At 47.6% G+C, this 18305-nt stretch overlaps 1 protein-coding gene across 3 annotated transcripts in view; it reads left to right on the top strand.

Moving 5' to 3' along the window:
* SHISA6 (shisa family member 6) overlaps window positions 1–18305 on the top strand; it is a 272716-nt gene that overhangs the window by 55858 nt on the left and 198553 nt on the right. For all 3 annotated transcript variants that reach the window (XM_063352309.1, XM_063352310.1, XM_063352311.1), the window contains exon 3: window positions 6135–6230. In XM_063352309.1, the coding sequence (XP_063208379.1) occupies window positions 6135–6230 (96 nt within the window). The remainder of the gene's footprint in view (window positions 1–6134; window positions 6231–18305) is intronic.

An 18305-nucleotide genomic window follows, 5' to 3' on the forward strand; every position in this document is an offset into this window, starting at 1 on the left:
GCCCTTTGTCTCGGGCTGTTGATATGTGTAAAATCGCTCCAAAAGAATCACGCCAGCAGAAATGAGCAGCATCAGAGCCAGGTAGACTCGTGGGGGTTTTTATCCCCCCTAAAATGGGTTTTTATTTTTTTTCCCACAAAGGTCTGTCTGAGAATAATGTTTGTGAGTAATAATGCAATGAGTTTGGATGTGGGGACTCCTCTCTGGGTGTAAGGTTTTTTTCCGAGGAAATTTGTGACAGGGATGAGGCCAGAATCCCAGAGTGTGTCATGCAGAAGGCTGTCCACGGCAGTCCCTGTCTGCCCTTCTCGGGGTGATGTAATCCGTACTCGGTAATAACGTTTCCGTGAGGTGGATAACGGCATTTTAGTTCAGCTCTAATAATTCTGTTAAATCAGAGCTGGGGTTGTAATTGCTGTTTGTGACTGAGTTTGTTCCATATGTGTGTTATGCAGGATGCCATTGTAATGAAATGTTCCCTCTTTGAGCTGTATGCCCTAAAGAATATGCCTTTGTTGTGTGGCAGGCAAAACACTCAGCTGCTCTCTGCCTTTGCGGTGCCTCATAACCAAAGGAGAGGGGGAAAAAAGTCATGTTTCACCTTGTTTCAATTTCTTCTGGAAATTTTAAGTTGTGTAAGTGTTAGTCTTCATTTGCTTTAGTGACACAGAGCCTTGCTGGAGCCCAGTTCATTTTTTTTAATGAAAAAGCCTGTGAGCTTGTGTGCGTCTGAGGGTTTACAAGCATTAGAGCACCGGGGGATGAGTGTGATTGGGAACAGGGAGAGAGTGAGAGAGCAGGAAAAGCTTCTTCCAGGGAGTCAGATACAGTGCTTGCAAGCCACATTTTAAATTTTATTCTAACCATGATAAATAGAGCTTAGAGATGCAAAATCTCTAGAAAAATGCAGTATTAAAAGATAGCAAGTTCCATGCCATGAGATCAGGTAGCTGGGTGGTGGCTTCGCTTTGGATGTAGCGCGTGATGTGAGACTCCGTGGCAATCCAGTCTGGCTCCCGTATCGCGCCTTTCGTGCACAGACGTCCCCGAGCTTCACGGGCAGCGTCAGCCCCCGACGAGGAGGGGACACAGCCACGCTGCTGCCCGGCTGGCCGGTGGTCCAGTGATGACCTGTGTCCAGTTCTGGGCTCGCCGGTTCCAGAAGGACAGGGAACTGCTGGAGAGGGGACAGCAAAGGGCTACCAAGATGATGAGGGGACTGGAACACCTCTCTGATGAAGAAAGGCTGAGGGATTTGGGTCTCTTCAGGCTGGAAAAAAGACGCCTGAGGGGGGATCTTATCAACGCTTATCAATACTGAAAGGGGAGGTGTCAGGAGGATGGGGCCAGGCTCTTTTCAGTGGTGCCCAGGGACAGGACAAGGGGTAACGGGCACAAACTTGACCATAGGGAGTTCCACCTCAACAGGAGGAGGAACTTCTTTGCTGTGAGGGTGACAGAGCCCTGGCACAGGCTGCCCCGAGAGGTGGTGGAGTCTCCGTCTCTGGAGACATCTCAAACCCGCCTGGAGGCGTTCCTGTGCCACCTGCTCTGGGTGACCCTGCTCTGGCAGGGGGTTGGACTGGGTGATCTCCAGAGGTCCCTTCCCACCACCACCATTCTGTGATTCTGTGACACTGGTTGTGATCTTCTGCAGCAACCAGCAAGCTGTGGGGAGAGTTGGCCGGGTAGGACACCTGGATATGTAAAACTGGCAGACAGCAGCTAATTTCGCCCAAAGTGGGAGCTGTAAAAGCGGGAAAGTGTGTGCTGGGAGCCTGGGGACATGAGTATGCCAGGCTGTGCTGCCCTTGCTTACAACATGGATCTACTGCTCTTGCTCAACCTGACTTCTAAGTCTCAGGTGTTGCTTTTGGGTCCTGGATTTCAGCTCCCTGATGGTTGCACCCGTGAAATTTCTTGTGTGCGTTCCCAGGGTAATATAACACCAGAAGGCAGCTTTGCTCTGATCTCACATGGAGATCAAGATTTAGAACAAGAGGAAGTGTCCTCAAGTTACGCCAAAGTAGGTTTAGATTGGATATTAAGAAAAAATTTGTCACCAAAAGGGTTATCAAGCATTGGAACAGGCTGCCTGGGGAAGTGGTGGAATCACCATCCCTGGAGGTATTTAAAAGACAGGCAGACGTGGTGCTGAGGGACATGATTTAGTGGTGGTTTTGGCAGTGTTGAGTTGATGGTTGGACTCGATGATCTTAAAGGTCCCTTCCAACCTCAGCCATTCTGTGATTCTATAAATTCTATGGGGGAGGAGGGAGAGCAATGTGAATAATGCCTTAGGCCGCAGGTAGAACATGGCCATCAAACTGTCCCCACCTCATCGACACAGCCAATCTCGCCCAGAGATCTCCATTTTGTTGTGTGCTTGGGGTTTTGGGAGAGCTGTGTGCCTCCCCCCTGTCCCTGCAGGGCAGCCCTGTGAGGGGACACACACCGCGCCGGGGCTGGTGCAGCCCCCAGCACCAGGAAGGGCTCAGGGGAGCCTCATGTGGTCTCAAAGAGAGGCCCTTTCTGCCTGGAATGGCAGGGTTGGTTTGGTTGGGTGTTGATCGGCGATAAAAATCCCAAAAGTCTGAAGCAAAATGAAAAACAGCCCATTTACACTTGGTTTTAGGCCATTTTTAGCTCTCTCGCTGTAGGGCAGGGGGAAACACTCAGCCTCAGCCTACTAAAAGTGAACACCTTGGATGAGTTCCAGGGGCTCCTATGTAGCCCATAGGTCAGGCATCTCCATTGGCAGCTCAGCTCGTGGTTGAACCCCGTTTTGGCAGGGCCGGTCCCTCTCCACCGCCTGTGGAAGGACTCCCAGCAGCTGGGTGAGAGCACACATAGCCAAAGGTAGGAGGGAGGAGAATGAGAGAGGGATGTTTTCTGGTCTGGCAGAGCCCTGTCTCTGCTTCCACTGCTCTGCAGCCTTGTCTGCCTACGCTCCATCCTCTCTGCTGGGGCTAACTAGGGTCAGGCATTTTGGCAAGGTCCAAGAGAGCATTCGCCGCCAGCGTGAAACATCCCGGTCAAGAAGTGATTATGGAAAAGTCTGTTTGAATAACAGCACCTGAGCTTGGCCCACCAGCAGCCCCCCAAGGCGCTTCTAAAAGTCAAAGCTTTGTACCAGTATTTTTACACCGCAAAACCAAGAGAAATAATCACAAGTGAGCAGGAATAAAAAAACATATAAAACAAACGTAGCATCCTATAATGTATCAGTAAAAAGGCAAAACTCATTCTACTTGAAGCCTACAAATTCAAGTTTCTCATGGGAAAACTTAACGCCTGTTCAAATGCTAATGGGTTGTTACCACAGGAATGTTTTAATTTAACTACATGTACCATAAGAAGGGGCAGAGGAAGGTTCAGAGAGCAAATGGCTGATGAACGATCTTCAATCTGCCAGTAAATGTTTGCTCTTTTTTTTATATACTTCCCCTTCTTGATCTCTGTCTTGAACAGATCCTCCAAAGGGACGTGTAAAAGACAGTTGATTTCAGCTAGAGGTAATAGCACATATTTGTGTATTTCTTTTATCCTTGTTTAAAACAGTAAATTTATGGCACTGATAGAGTGTCAGTCACTAGAGTAGCTGGCCCTGAGAGCACAGAAATTGATGGTATATGAGCAAAAACTGGCTTACTGGAAAGAAAAAAATGCAGGACACTTCAGAAAAGTGATGGAGAAAAAGAACGCAAATCAGGCGCTGCAGCCACACACCGTCTCTGCAGGCTTCTCAGGACAGGAACAAATATCTCATGAAGCAAGAATGTCTTCCAGGGACTCAGAGGCAAAGGTCTGCCACCCTTTTCCAGGAACACAGCAGCCAGAGCTTGCAAGAGCTAGGTAGCAAGAAGAGCGCGAGAGCCCATGATCTTTCCTGTGGAAGCAGAAAATCCTTTTTTCTTTTTTCTGGAAACTCTCTTCTCAGCCAAATTATGTGTGGATGCCTCCACATTTGAAGGTTTTTGCTACCACCTCGCATTACTATAACTGTAAGAAGAAAACTGTCTTGCTGCTAACACTCCGAAACCTGTAGAAACACTTTATATGTGTTTTGAGACGTTTACAAGGAGCACTTGACTGACCTTGACCAGAAAAAAAATATGTGAGGGAAGGGAGTGGGCTGCTTTTTCTATTAGATAGGAATAAACATTTGTCAGAAGTCTCAGCATCTTCTGCCTGCCATATGTGAGCCCCCTCTGAGGATCTCCAGCACACTCAGGCGATGGCAGTCCGTGCTAGGCTCTCCTGGCCGGGCGGTCGCTGGTGTCCTCCCTGAATGGGGAGTGGGGTTTGGAGCCTGCTCAGATCCATGGCAGGGCAGAAGAGTGGGACGTTGTGGGACAACATAGACCCAATTGGCAGGGTGCTTACCCTCAGCTCACTCATATGTAGGTTGGACTCTGGTGATGGGAGTAATGGCCTGGAAAATCAGTAGTAGCTGCCGGGATGCTGGGGTGAGGATGACTGGCTAAAAAGGAAAGAGGAGAAGTTTGCAGACTGATGAGATTTCAAAGCCTCTGTTCTATTAGTTTTCACAGTGTTGCCAGAGAGCCTGAGAGTGTATGAGAACAAACAGCATTTGCTCTCAGTGTTTGAAAAATAGTAAAGGGCTGTAGCATCGGTCAGAGGCAACGCGAGCCAGCCAGAGCGCGGCCACGGGCTGCGTTCCCACCTGGATCCCTGATGCCCTCCCCATTTCTTCCTAGCTTTCTGGCTCTCCTAGAATCACAGAATCATAGAATCATAGGGTTGGAAGGGACCTCTGGAGATCACCCAGTCCAACCCCCTGCCAGAGCAGGGTCACCCAGAGCAGGTGGCACAGGAACGCCTCCAGGCGGGTTTGGGATGTCTCCAGAGACGGAGACTCCACCACCTCTCGGGGCAGACTGTGCCAGGGCTCTGCCACCCTCACAGCAAAGAGGGACTTCCTATGGTCAAGTTTGTGCCTGTTACCCCTTGTCCTCCTGCTTGAGCGCCGGGCACGGGACCACCTGCCCTGATGGACTTCCAGCCACCGTGTCTCAGACGCAGAGGGAAGCAGCTGGGGCTTGTGCAGAAAGGCACGGAGAAGATGTAGACTGAACGGGGAGGGAGCTGCATTCCCGGCCCCTGAGGCTGCCGTGCTCCCTCCCCCCCGCACCTATCTTATCTTTGCCTCTTTCTAAAATAAAAGGAATAGAAAAATTAACAACATGAAAAAGGGAGGAGATAATAAAGAGTATCTGAAAAATTATCTGTGTCCTCATTTCAGAGCTTTGCATGGTAACAGGGAGGCAGAAGGCCTTTTTCTTTATTAATGTATTAAAATATTAAAAAGCTGGGTGTCTCCTGAACCTACTCGGTTGTCATAGACTGAGAAAGCTCCTATGAAGTGTTCTGCAGAAAACTATTGCACTAGAGAAACTCTCCAGGGATGCCATTCAAGGACCAGAGCAAATCAAAGCTAAAGACAAAGTTTGCTGTCGTGCTGTTCACGGGGACTCGGGTCCAGCCTGGACAAGAGTGATATTTGCACCTTTGCTTTTGTGCCGAGACAAAATCTCTACCAATGGGACATGAATGCTGTCAGGGGTCTGGCTGCAATCGGGAAGAATCAAAGCTATATCTTTTCTGATTTCCTTTAGCTCCTTAGTCTTGAGGGTTTGAGTGAGACCAGTTCTTTGGGAGAGCTGCTCCTCGCAAACCTGAATCTGAGCCACTGATCATCAAATTCCCCGGAGACTGGGGTGTTTGGTTTGGCATGTTCATGGTTCCCCTATCAGAATCTGTTCGTTCCTTGGCAGTTATCAAAATACGCAATTGTTCTTCTTTGTGGATCTTTGCCAATAAAGCAGTAAGACTTTGATGCTGCTATAGCAACATCTTTGAGCAACCTGGTCTAGTGGGAGGTGTCCCTGCCCGTGGTAGGGGGTGGAACTTGATGGTCTTTATGGTCCCTTCCAACCCAAACCATTCTGTGATTCTACAGCTATTATGTTCTGTTATACCCTCTGCTTGCCATTAATAATGTAACAGTGTGGTGGGGCCTTGGTACTCATATGAGGGTGACAGCGTGACATGCGCACACACACATACATATGCACTGAATAAAAGTTTCTCTGTTTTCTTTTCCTTGGCAGGTCACTATGGAAAGGATATTTATCGAAGTGGAGGGCCAGATCTCCATAATTTCATCTCCTCCGGGTTTGTCACATTAGGAAGAGGACACACGAAGGGTACAGTGGAAACAATTTTTTGCTAAATAAAAAGATTGTTTTAAATAAAAAAAAAAAAGCTATAACTCAGAAGCTGGGTTCTAAGTGCTATGAGATAACAGTATTGGACTGCAGTCAGTAGATTTAGTCTAGCAAATTACTGCTGTGGGTAAAATACTGTGCTCCTGGCAGAACCTTTTAAATCCTAGTGAGGGAGACGGAGGGAGAGTGTAGAGTCGGACAGACAGACTCCAGGCTCCACTCTGACTTTGCGGATCAACAATTTATACTGCTTTGTGTTTTCCTGGGTGCATGGTTGCAAACCACCATTGTGCTGCTGTATTTATAAGGGGAAGGGGAAGGAGTGTAATGCTGTCCAAGGGCAGGCAGTTAACACTTCAAGAGTGCGTGTCTGGATTTCTTTCGTTTGACTTCTGGGCTTTTTTTTGGGGGGGTATTATGAATATTTTATAAAATTATTTCTTTTTAGGTCCTAAAACATATATTTTATGTGTTCATATAATGTGATATAATGTACAAACATGAAAACACAAAAATATACATATACTGCTCTGTGTACGTTCTGTGTATATGTACTGTATATAAAATATATGTTGAGAGACAGTTGTAGCTATATTAGATAAGTACCATATATCCCAGGAGTTGTGGTGACGCAAAAGCTGTGAGATCCGACTCAAAGCAGCTGGGTCACCAAAACCCCCCCGATGAATGTTTGTTTTATGACGTCGTTGCGTATTTGGTGAGTTTTTATAGTGCACAGTGAGACTGTGTTTGGAGCATCTTTCTGTTGGCGCCCACACCCTGACCGAGTCGTGCTGGTGCACTGGCAGTGGGTCGCGACACTGGGGGTGCGAGCGCGCGCCATGCCAGTACTCGTCTGGTTCTGTGTCCTGCCGACTTCGGAGACTGTTGTACATTTCTATAGACACAATGTATGTGGAGATACCTATATAGCCACAATGTACTGTATGTGGAGATGTGTCCATGTGCTTGCCTGGTTGAATGCACCTGTGTTGTTTTCTGTGGATGACCATGACTCACAAATTATTAAAAGACCTTTATTTTTTCGTACATTTCCTGCACTTTTTCAAATTCTCCACGAGTGTCATCCAAAGCAGTGTTGGTCCTGTAGAACTGTCAGAGAAGAAACAAATATATGTATATTGTCTGTGTATGTCTGTGTGTGCTTAAATAAAGTTTACTGAGGCTGAGGCAGCACCCGTGGGACTTGTAATACAATACCCTGCAATTCCAGCCGGGCACTGCACCATTGAAGGGAAGCAGAGGAAACCTCCACGGACCTTCAGGTGGGCTGGGAACTGAAATGGTTCGAGGAAGGACCCGTGGATGGCATTTCACACAAGGTCTCCCTTTCTCCTCCCCATCCAAAAGGAGTTTTGCAGTCCTGTGGTATCACATCAGGCCTGACAGCATATTTAGGGTGAGATAGAAAGTGTGCCCCAGTAGAGGTGTGGTGTGTCCTGATAGCCTTCGTCAAGCACATGGATAGCCCAGGGCAGGGCCGTAAACCCTGCCCCTTTGTCTCAGACATTTGAATTATCTCCCAGCAGTTTTCTGTACAATACACTTTTCCCAGTTCCCTCCCAGATAAGAATAAAACCTGCTTTTCTTCTTTAACTGAGAATTCTCAGGGGCTCTGTTCTTCTGTGAAAGGGCCAGTGATTTTCAGACCTTTTCCACTGGCTTTGCTGGAAGCCCCACAGAGCACATTTGCTATCCCTGGGAAGGTGGGAGACTGGGCAGTGGGAGCCCAGGCTCTTGGCACATCACTTTTTCCGACAGCCATCAGATAGGGTGGTGCTTTCCAAAGAGGATAAAAGGCTTTTATTATCTGAAGAAATTCAACTATCTTGGCTGTTTATGGACATAAAAGAATGGATTTGCCTTTGAATTTACTTTTCAGCTACCTGTAAATTTCAGCTTTATTTGAACAGTACCATAATGTTAATGTCTAACTTCTTAATGGTAAATTCACACTCCCACTTGTGACTGGTGCAAGCGATTAACATCTCCACACAGTCTGCAGGCAAACTGCCCTGTTTGCTTGTGCAAACGCGTGGGTTTGTCTTTGTCTGCGATACGATTTGGTTGCCTATTTGTGCTGTGAAAGCAGGGACTTCGGATGTAACAAATCACTTAGGGACTCTTCCATTAGGATTGTGCCCTATATCGTTTGATTATTTCTGGAAATATTACACGATAGATGTCCTGTGTTCAGTTTGAACTGGCAGCCCACTTGTACACGTAGACAGGAGAGATGAGTGCTCCAGCAAGGGTTACAGTCTGCTGCTTTAGCTGAGCAGCTCCATGCTCAGATTTTGTCCTATTTCAGTTCCAGTGCATGTGTTAAAATCTCCACCTCAACTACTTTTAGCCAAATAACCTCGCCCTGCCTTGTTGTTACGCCACCATGGAAGAGGGTTCTGCTTTTAGACTGAACAAAGCCAATGAAGTTTATCTCAATATTTCTTTGCACTGGGAGACACATTTTTGGTGTTTTCTCAACTGTCTTCTGTGCTGTGGCAGGACTCCAAGTGCTGAGTAATTTTTAAGAGCTAATCTATTTTGGGCAGAAGACAAAGATGTGAGACATGCCAAACTACCATGGATACCAAATCAGCATATTCACATGTCTGACATCCACAGGCTCCTGCAAGGTTGTGATTTATGATTCTTATATGACACTCCATTGGGCAATGCATCACTGCCTGGCATTTAAGTCTATAAAATCACTACATAGCGTGTTCTTCAAACCATGGTAAAAGACTTCACTGTCAGTCTGTCATGATGATCTAGGAATGAATCCAAAGTCTTTAGGCCATAGAGATTCTCCATGGTGAGACACACTGCAGGGCCAGTCTCATCTAACCTTAGGTAGCTAGAAGTCAGACATTTTATTCTCAGGTAGCCACCTTCAATTCCACGTAGAGATACCTGGGAGGCACCGGCACCTGTAAATGAGTCTTCATTGGGTGGGCACTGGGAACCTTCTCCGGCAAGAGGGGAGCCATGGGAACTAGGTCTCCTAGCCATCAGGGTAGCTGCTCCATCGCTGTGGTGGCTGCTGTGAGAGTTCAGTGCTCCAGTGAAACAAGTAGGAGCACTGAGGATGGGAGCTATCGCATCCCGCTGTGCACTAACCTAATTTAAAAAGCAGCTTCTTCACCCTGTTCTTGCTGCTCTCAGATGTCCGGGGTTGAGACTGCCCTCGCATGGACCGTACCCGCTGTCCTGCCGGGGCCGTGCTGGGCTCCGCTCGGTTCCGCAGGCTGGGGGAGGAACTCACACAGCCGCAACGTGGAGCGAGCGCCCGCGTGGGTACGCAACCACAGCAAGCGGGCAAGTCTCGAGGAGCAGATTACCTACTCCAGATTACCTACTCCAGGTCATGATTGTTGAGTTTTCTGGTAAAAATGTGATTTTTGTTTTAGTTTTTTACTACCAGCGTCAGAACTTGAAAACAGTTTCTGAATGGAATTGGGTTCTTTGTGTTTCACCAGTCTGTGACAGCAGTAGAAATTCTGTGGAGCAGATGATAAACTCACTTCATCAGTAAACAACTTCTTTGTTTGCCTGGTAACTGCAACGGTATTAAAGACAGTGAGTTTTTTGCTGGAAAAGCATAATTTCACAGTTGAACTGAGCACTAGGGGTCAGAGAACAGAGAGGCAGGAGGAATATGGGATTTCAGACTACTGCAGGGTCATCTCATAGGGAAAACCAGCATTTTTCCTACAGTCTGCTAGTTTCTTGTAAGGTTACGTGAGATCCTTGAGGAGGTGCACAGGCAGGGCTGCAACCTGAAAAGCATGAGGGGAAAACTCAGGAAGAGCCAAGCATCCTCACAGCCTGCCCAGTGACACTCTCAGAAATGGAACCTCTCACTTTTGGTTCAAGGCTGCAAACCTTTGCTGTTCCTGGATTCACTGGGAGATGGGCTCTGAGTTAGGACATCTGCAGGAGTCTCTTGTCTTCAAGCATCCCACTAAAATTTGCACCTAGGCTGTTCTCCAGCAGTGCCAGTGGGCAGGAAAACAAAAAAAAAAAAAAAAGAAAAAAAGAGCCATGTCTCCAAGACAGTGTGATGAGGCTGTTAAAGCCTGACTACATTTCTGCTGGCATCTCTGCGGAGCTGCAGCCGCATCCTGCAGTGTGGGCAATGTGAAAACGACGTTGGTGTCGAGAAGCCAGCCTGGTGACTGAGCAACAAAAGCTACCCACAGTCACATTTTATCTTGTGATATTTGGCGCGGATATGGCAAGGTTTACAGCCTGAATGTGGGATTTGCCTGCCTGCGCCTCTGTTCTCGCTCTCCTGCAGTATGGTTGCACCCCATGCATCTGCAAAGTGGCTCAGGGCACTCTTTTGATGGTTCAGCCCTTCGTGTGAGGTACAGCTGTCCAGCCTAAGCTGGTTTTGGTTGAGCACAGGTGCCTGGTGTGTGGGAACGTGGTAAAAGTCCTTTAGCAGGACCTTACACCCAACTAGACATCACATTCCCCAGAGACAGCCTCTCCCTTTGATATCTCCTGATGAATATCCCACTCCCTGTAACCCGAAATGATGCACGGCATCCGTGGATGATTTCTTGCTTTTTCACGGTTGACAACGTCTCCCTCAAATCAGCTTTTTTGTGCATATTCAAAAGGAGCAAATTGTTCGTGACCTAGCCCCACCTTAGCAATGATCACCTTTCTCTCCCAGGCCATGCGCATGTGCGTGAGTTGTTTGGAGGACAGACAGACCATGTATCCCATGGTGCCACAGCAGTGGAAGATGTCTCCCACATGGGTTTGAGGTTTGGGAGCTGGAGGAGACAAGGTGACGTCAGGACAGGAGGGAGCTGACAGGCTTGAGGCACCAGCTGAGTCTCATGGCTCCTTCCCACTTGCCTGGCTGTCAGTGGGAGCTGCCCCATCGCTGACCTGGCACCTTGCGCTGCCAGTCCATGGCCAGACCTTCACCCTGGTGGTAGTGCCCTGCAGCCTCCTGGAGATTCAGACCCCTCTGGGGAGCGCACCGAGCTCCCACAGTCACCCCCTGGGCCGGTACCGGGAGACAGAGGGTCTGAGTCGATAGGGTCGCTCAGGCTTATTGCACGACGAGTTTCAAGAGTAAAGCAGCAGCTTGCTTTATTTGACAGGTTAACGTTTGTGTTTGCTTATAAGAGAACCTCGTGCAAAGGCGAAGATGAAAGAGGACAAATGCAGCTCTAGATCATACTTAGCAACCAAGGCCTTCCTGAGCTGCTTCGGCGTCTCAGCCAGCTGAGGTGGCTCCACCTTCTCCCCGGGGAGCTCCAGAGCTCTCCCAGCACTGTGTCGCTGCTGCTCCCACTGGAAGGTGATGCCTTCCCTCTGCATGGAGAGAGGAAGCTCAGAGTAAATGACTCATGGCTAAGTCTATGTTTGCCCAAGACAGCATTGCCAAGTTCATGTTTGCGTGACTCTTAGGAAAGCTTGTCAATGATGGCAGGGCTGTGGGACATCCCGTGTCAATATGAGGATGAGGGCATTTCCTTGCTGAAATGTCTTGATCTACCATCCATTGTGTTCCCTCATTTGCACATTCTGCCCACCGTCATTGGTTTTTCTGCGAGCTGAAGAATACCTGTGACAGGCTCTGTATTTTATAAATGATATATTTGTACGCAAACTAATCTTTATGCAGACACCTCAGTGGATTGATGATATTCAGCATGCTGCAAGCTTTTCATACAGACTAAAGGTGGTGCCACAAGTGGTAATCTGGGATCAGGTACTGGCTGACACCACCTCCTCCTCTTGTACGCGGGTTGCACGCATTCCCCTTTTCCACACACCACTGGTCCTTTGGGAGACCCTGCACTGAGCCCCTTTTACAAGCATCAGCTCAGGAACCAGCAGTTTCACTGGTCTGTTGGCACGTAAATATGATCCAGAGATGAATGGGAGGAAAGTGGTTTATTAATTTAATCATCATTAGCAGATTGAGGATCCTGATTCCTCTCTCCAGCACTGTCCTGGTTCCCTGCTGTCGTGGCAGGTTCCCTGTCACTTGGCTCTCAGCCTTGTGTTCCAGTTTCTTTCCCAAAGTGCTGGTTCACACCCTTAATTTGTTATTTTGGGGCCTTGCATTACATCTGTCGCAACCAGCATTGGCCCAACGCAGCTACAAAACATGCAGTGAATCAGCTCCAGGATGGAATTTACTGCCTCCCCCCGTCATTAGTAATCCACACTTGCAGTAGACTCATTAATACAGGGGAAGAGAGAAGTTTAAGGGTCATTTTTTTTCATACCCGCATCTATAACACGCCATGAATAGATTATGCAAAGATTGAGGGTTAGGTATGTTGAGTCCCTTTTCTCATTAAACACTTGTTAGACATTTCATATCAATGGAGGGTTGTCAAGCCAGAGCCCGCTGCATCCCAATGAATCATTTTATGTTCATCCTGGATAATATCTAATGATTTTGATGGTGTCTTGCAGTGTGTGTGCTAAAGATCACTTGCATTCTGATTCCAGATTAATTCCAAATATTGCATATTCTGGCACTTAATTGTATTGACTTGAAAATAGGATCATTGGGATGTGGAAACTGCTTCACGGCTTTGCAGAAAGATTCCATTATGCAATAGGGCATTTCAATCCGCTCTGAATTATTTAATCGACTTCAGACGCGACCGTCCATTTCTCAGCAGAGTCTGGATGGCTTTTTTTTTTTTTTTCTTTTATAGCCCTCTGAATAGCTGGGTGGGAGGAGAGTGGGAGGTCATGGAAACCATACTGATGCCTGCAGCAGTTGTGCACCATCCCACCACTGTAGCCAAGAAATGGGGGGGAACATGAGCAAAACCACATCAGTCCCTGGGGCCATCTTCTGCAAAGTACGTAGGAATCACACTCAGGTGGTGGGTTCATGCCCTTCTGTCTTCAGGCAAACTGGCCACAAACCTGGCGTAAAGCACAACCTGGGGAGACTGGTTTGGAACGTGGCTTTCCAAGCAAGCGCGTCCCACATGATGAGCAATGGGCAGAAGGAGGATTGGCAGCTGATCTGAGAGCCTTCCTCCAGTTTATTAAGGGAACAGCAGAAAAATGACCGCAAGCAGGGCAGGGAGCACATCTATCATGGATAAGCCAGGAGATTCAGCTCCCTGTGGCAAGAAGCCCACAGTTGCTCCGTAGCCAGCCATTAAATGGAGACTGCTCCCTGCAGCAGGACATCAAGCTTCCCCCGTGGGCAGCCTCGCCAGTGCCTGTGAAGAGACACTTGTTGTCAGTTGGAGATCATGTTGTTCACCACCTCAGCCGATCGATGGCATTTTTAACTTGACCTGACCAAACATGCTTCCTGGAGGACACAAACGGGACTGAGCTGGGAAGAGATGGTGCCAGCCAGGTTGGGTTGCCTTCTCTTTCTCATTGTGAGAAAATTAAACCCAGAATCTTGTGTCTGAGCCAGGGAAAGACCACCCCACCCTGTGCCTTTCTGTGTGTGCATGTTCAGGCTGGGATTAGCAAAGTGTTTTGGCAATTAGTATTGAAACATGCAATATTGGAGCCAAACTTGCACCTGGCATCTTGCAGAAGGTCGTGGGGCATCTCTGGCTTTTGACTTCAGGATGTGGTCCCCTGTACAGACCCAGGCACGCACAGGAGCTTGGGACTAGCCTTCGACCCTGCCACTGCTGAGGACCTTCTATTTCCAGGTCAATGTAAATCACAGAAGTTACCACTCAACTTGTTCTCTGTCTGCGGGCAGTGAATTATTTTGCTGCCCACTTCCTTGTCCGACAAACTCCATTGCATCCAGCACTCTGCTGAGTTTCCATGGATGGTTTTCAGTAGTCTGGTCCTCTAGAATGGATTTCTTTCCTTTCTGCTGTGTGTTAACAGTATATCAAAATAAATTACAATAGCTGAGAGGAGAAGAAAAAAGCCCTGCCTATTATCGGATGCCCTTTCACAGAGAGTCTGTCAGCTCTCCATGATGTTTTGGCAGATACCTTTGGAAACTGAGCTGAAGGCTGGTGAAAAGCTGGCAGTTACAGCCCAGCTATCTATGAAACAGGGAGCTGCAGCTGCATGCCACAAACTTCTCTTTGAAGAATGTCTTTTTCTATATTTATTATCAAGAGCTGATGTATAAAAGACCTTATGATTTCCTGCTACAGTGTCATCGAGCACCTCAGGATGGTTATCTTCCCGAACAGGGATTTTAACTGAAATTGAGAATCGCCCTTAGAGTTGGCATACTGTTTCTTTAGCAGGTCAGCGTTCAGTCTTAATTGTTTTCAGATTGTAGATAAGAAATTCAAATATTATGAAAAAATCAGAGATTCCGGGGTGCAGATAGGGGACTTTGCAGAGGGATCTGTAATTTTGAAGCCTCTGTGATCTCACCAGAACAGCCGAATCCTGTGGTCAACGTTTGGCAGATGGATAGCTTGAGCATGCCCAAAAATCTACTGCTCTAGCAAAACCAGTATGTTATATACAGTTTATCTTCTGAAGTTCCTTGGGAGGAACATTGGTTCATCATCAGAGAAGTGTCTTTGGAGACACAGGCCCCAGGTTTGCTTTCCAGATTTACTTTCCGGATATGGTATTCACTCATAGGGAAATTATTTGGTCTTAGGAGCTTCAGTTTATCTTTTAATAGTCAGTATAAAACTGTGGACAGTTGTAGGAGGTGTATGCAACAAATGCCACAAAAGTAATTGCAGACAGTCCTTGAGAGACAGACTTGAAGTTACTGGCCTTCCAGTCCCTAAAGGGGCTCCAGGAAAGCTGGGGAGGGACTCTGGAGCAGGGACGGGAGCCATGGGATGTGAGGGAATGTTTTTAAACTGAAAGAGGGGAGATTTAGATGGGATCTGAGGAAGAAATTCTTTGCTGTGAGGGCGGTGAGCCCCTGGCCCAGGTTGCCCAGAGAAGCTGTGGCTGCCCCATCCCTGGAGGGGTTCAAGGCCAGGTTGGACGGGGCTTGGAGCAACCTGGTCTGGTGGGAGGTGTTCCTGCCCAGGGCAGGGGGGGTGGAATGAGGTGATCTTTAAGGTCTCTTACAACCCAAACCATTCTGTGATTCTGTGATTGAATTTTTCTGCTCTTTAAAAAAGATTAGTCTCCATCTCTTGACAGCATGTGAGCCCCTGGCTATGATTAGTTTATACTGTGGTAGTGTCTAAAGGCCACAGGTTGAAGATGGGAACCATGGTTCCTGGATGGGGACAAAACAGAGGGAGACATGCCCCAGATGTCTTATTGCGTCTTGTATTTGATTTACAGGTGTACAGCAGCTGAACATCTGTTGAAGTAGGAATGTTAAGTTTCAGAGTTTACAACATCACTTTGTTGTCCCAGACCTACTTTTACACAGCTGTGGTTCTCTAGTCATTCAGCTCATGTTCTGTTCCTCAGCTGGAGGAATTCTTTTTGTATTATTCCAAAGTCAGTTTTGCTTAATACTGCCATGACTTTGCTACAGGTCTGGTGTCCATGCTCCAAGAGGTGCATGGTAAAGCAGCTGAACGAGGGCTTTCCTACTGCAGTTGTTTTGCAGTCAATAGGATAATAAATTTCTCTTTGCCTTACCACAAAATCTGTGACTTTTAGTGTGTTTGGCCCTTAATCTAGCTTCAGCTGAAATAACAGAAGCTGAGCTGTAATCTGCTGTTGTGTAAGGCCTGTTAGCATCTTGCTCTGCTCATTCAGAGACAGCAAATGTAGATGTTTTCATCCTTTTCTTGTCCTGTCAGCTGCAGTTGCATCCAAGCAGGGCTGCTTTACTCTTCCAGGACAGGGCAAATCCCGTAGGCTGAGAACCTCCTTCCGTTTAGATTGTCTCATAGTGACTAATGCTGGTGACATTTGTCAGGGAGCCATTAATCTTCCATTCATGGGGCTGCAAGGACACTTTAGAGGTCTGTAGCAAAGCCAGATGATTCCTACCCTCTCTGGCTTGAAGTCAGGCTTGTACTTTCAGCTAGGAACCAAAATCCTTCTCTGCTCAGTGTAGAGAACCTGCGCATTTCATCGATCCTGATGCCACAGGCTGAGGTCACCAGCAGGACCGGGATGGCTGTTGGCCCTGTGTCAGTTCTTCATCACATCTTCATCCTGTGCCAGGATGCAACGTGGACGGCTGGCAGCCTTGGGCTGGTGGGAGACACAGACATGGTGCTCACAAGTGTACGGCCTCGGCTTTCATAGGTCGGCACAGCAGATGCTGGAGGAACTGCTAGGAAGTTTGCACGGTTAAGCCCAGGTCTTAGAAACCAGAAGCTTATTTTTTGCTCCAGAGAAGGAGCAGTTTCTCTCTGGCATGTACGTGAAAGGTCCTGCTTTAACTGGAAGATAATTCTAACTGTGGAGTTACAATTTGTGCACTCAGGGGAAGAGAGGGCTCAGCAATTTCCCGCCGGACAGAGTGACATTACTGTGACTGAGTTTAGGTTATGAAATCAGGTTGTAGCATACCTTGTTTATAGGTGAGGGAAGTCTGCGTAGTGCAAAATTTACTACGGTGTCCATGAACAAAAAGTGCAGACTTCCCAAGGAGCGGGGAGGAGATGAGCGGAGCCACGGCGCTACATTGTCCTTTGTAACTGCTTTGAGGCTGAAATTAATTCATAGTCCCCTATGGCAGGAATTGCTTCTGCCACCACAGCAATGGGCAGGGGATTGAGTCAAAGTGCCACAGTCCTCTCAGGAATTGAGGAGAAGGAATGGGCATCCCTCATCTGTCATTTTCCTGAAGGTGGAGATAACTTGCTACCTGGAGGTTCTCAGGGGATGGTAGGGCCACCAGGTTCTCCAAGAAACCCTAAGAGAAGAGCAGATTATGTTGGGAAGTGAGGGAGGGCTATGGACTGAAGGATGAGTAGAGCATTTTCTCCTTGCTTGGACTTTCCAAAGCAAGCCCTGCACTCGCTTTTGGGGCACCAGCAAGTGCCCTAAATGTTGTCATCTGTTGATGATACTCATAACACTGATCAAGAGACATTGGATAGGAGAGGAGGGGTTGCACTGAGTCCCCTGGTAGCTGTGCCAGAAAGCCCTTTTTTAAAGGGCTGAGCCCCTTCCCACTACTCAGCTCCTGAGTGTTGCTAGGACAGCTGCTTCCTTTCTGACATCATCTCCTTTCTGATGAGGTTTACTCAGAATTGGAGTAAACCCAATCTGTCACCCACACTCTTCAGGTAGTGGCTTTAAAACTCCCCAGGGTCCCAAAATCCCTCATGCAGTGGCCATCACACTCCTGAGAACAGGTGCCCGCGATCACTTATCCTAGCAGCGTGCCCTTATTTCCTCATATGAAGGCAGTCACGATGATTTCTCCAAAGGTTTTCCTGGATGAGGGCATCATTTCCAGGCAGTGCCTCGAGGCTGCTGCCGGTGCTCTCATGGAGTAAAGCTGCCAGAACCCAGGTCTGTGCCAGTTTCTGAGACTGGTGGTTAGATTGAACCTGTGATTTTCCGTCTGACAGGTGAAAAGCAAGCAGTGCCTCTTTCTCACTGACTGTTCTTCTAAATTAACAGCTGTAGAACAGCGAGCAGCATTTCAGCTGGAGGCAAACGATGAGACAATGCCCATAGCGAGAAGATGCATGGAGCAGGAAGCCTTCGAGCAGGAACAAATCTCTTCATGACAGTTTTTCTGACTCTTGGATAGTCCTAGCATCAAGTGAATGAACAGAGGAACTGGGATTTTGCCAGTAATTCATATAGCTGACATACAGTTTCTGGACGACAGCCTAGTTCCTCAACTAAAGAGCTGATTCCAAGCCCGCTTTCTGCCAATGACTGGTATTTTTTAATTGATTTCAATGTCACTGGCTTGGATCTGTTGCAGAAAATAACCTTATGTATGCCAATGCAGACCACACCGCACTGCCGTTGCACACCTGCCTCTTGAGAAAATGGTGGGTTCGCTGTTTTCCCAAAGTGCATTTCCCCTCTGAACAAGGAATGAATTAAAGACATGTTATAGCCTTTTTTTTTTTTTTTTTTTTTTTTGGTGTAACCAGTGTTCCTGGAAGAAATGTGAACACAAAGGAATTTACT

The sequence above is a fragment of the Chroicocephalus ridibundus genome, chromosome 14 (genome assembly GCF_963924245.1).
Source record: "Chroicocephalus ridibundus chromosome 14, bChrRid1.1, whole genome shotgun sequence".
NCBI lineage: Eukaryota > Metazoa > Chordata > Aves > Charadriiformes > Laridae > Chroicocephalus > Chroicocephalus ridibundus.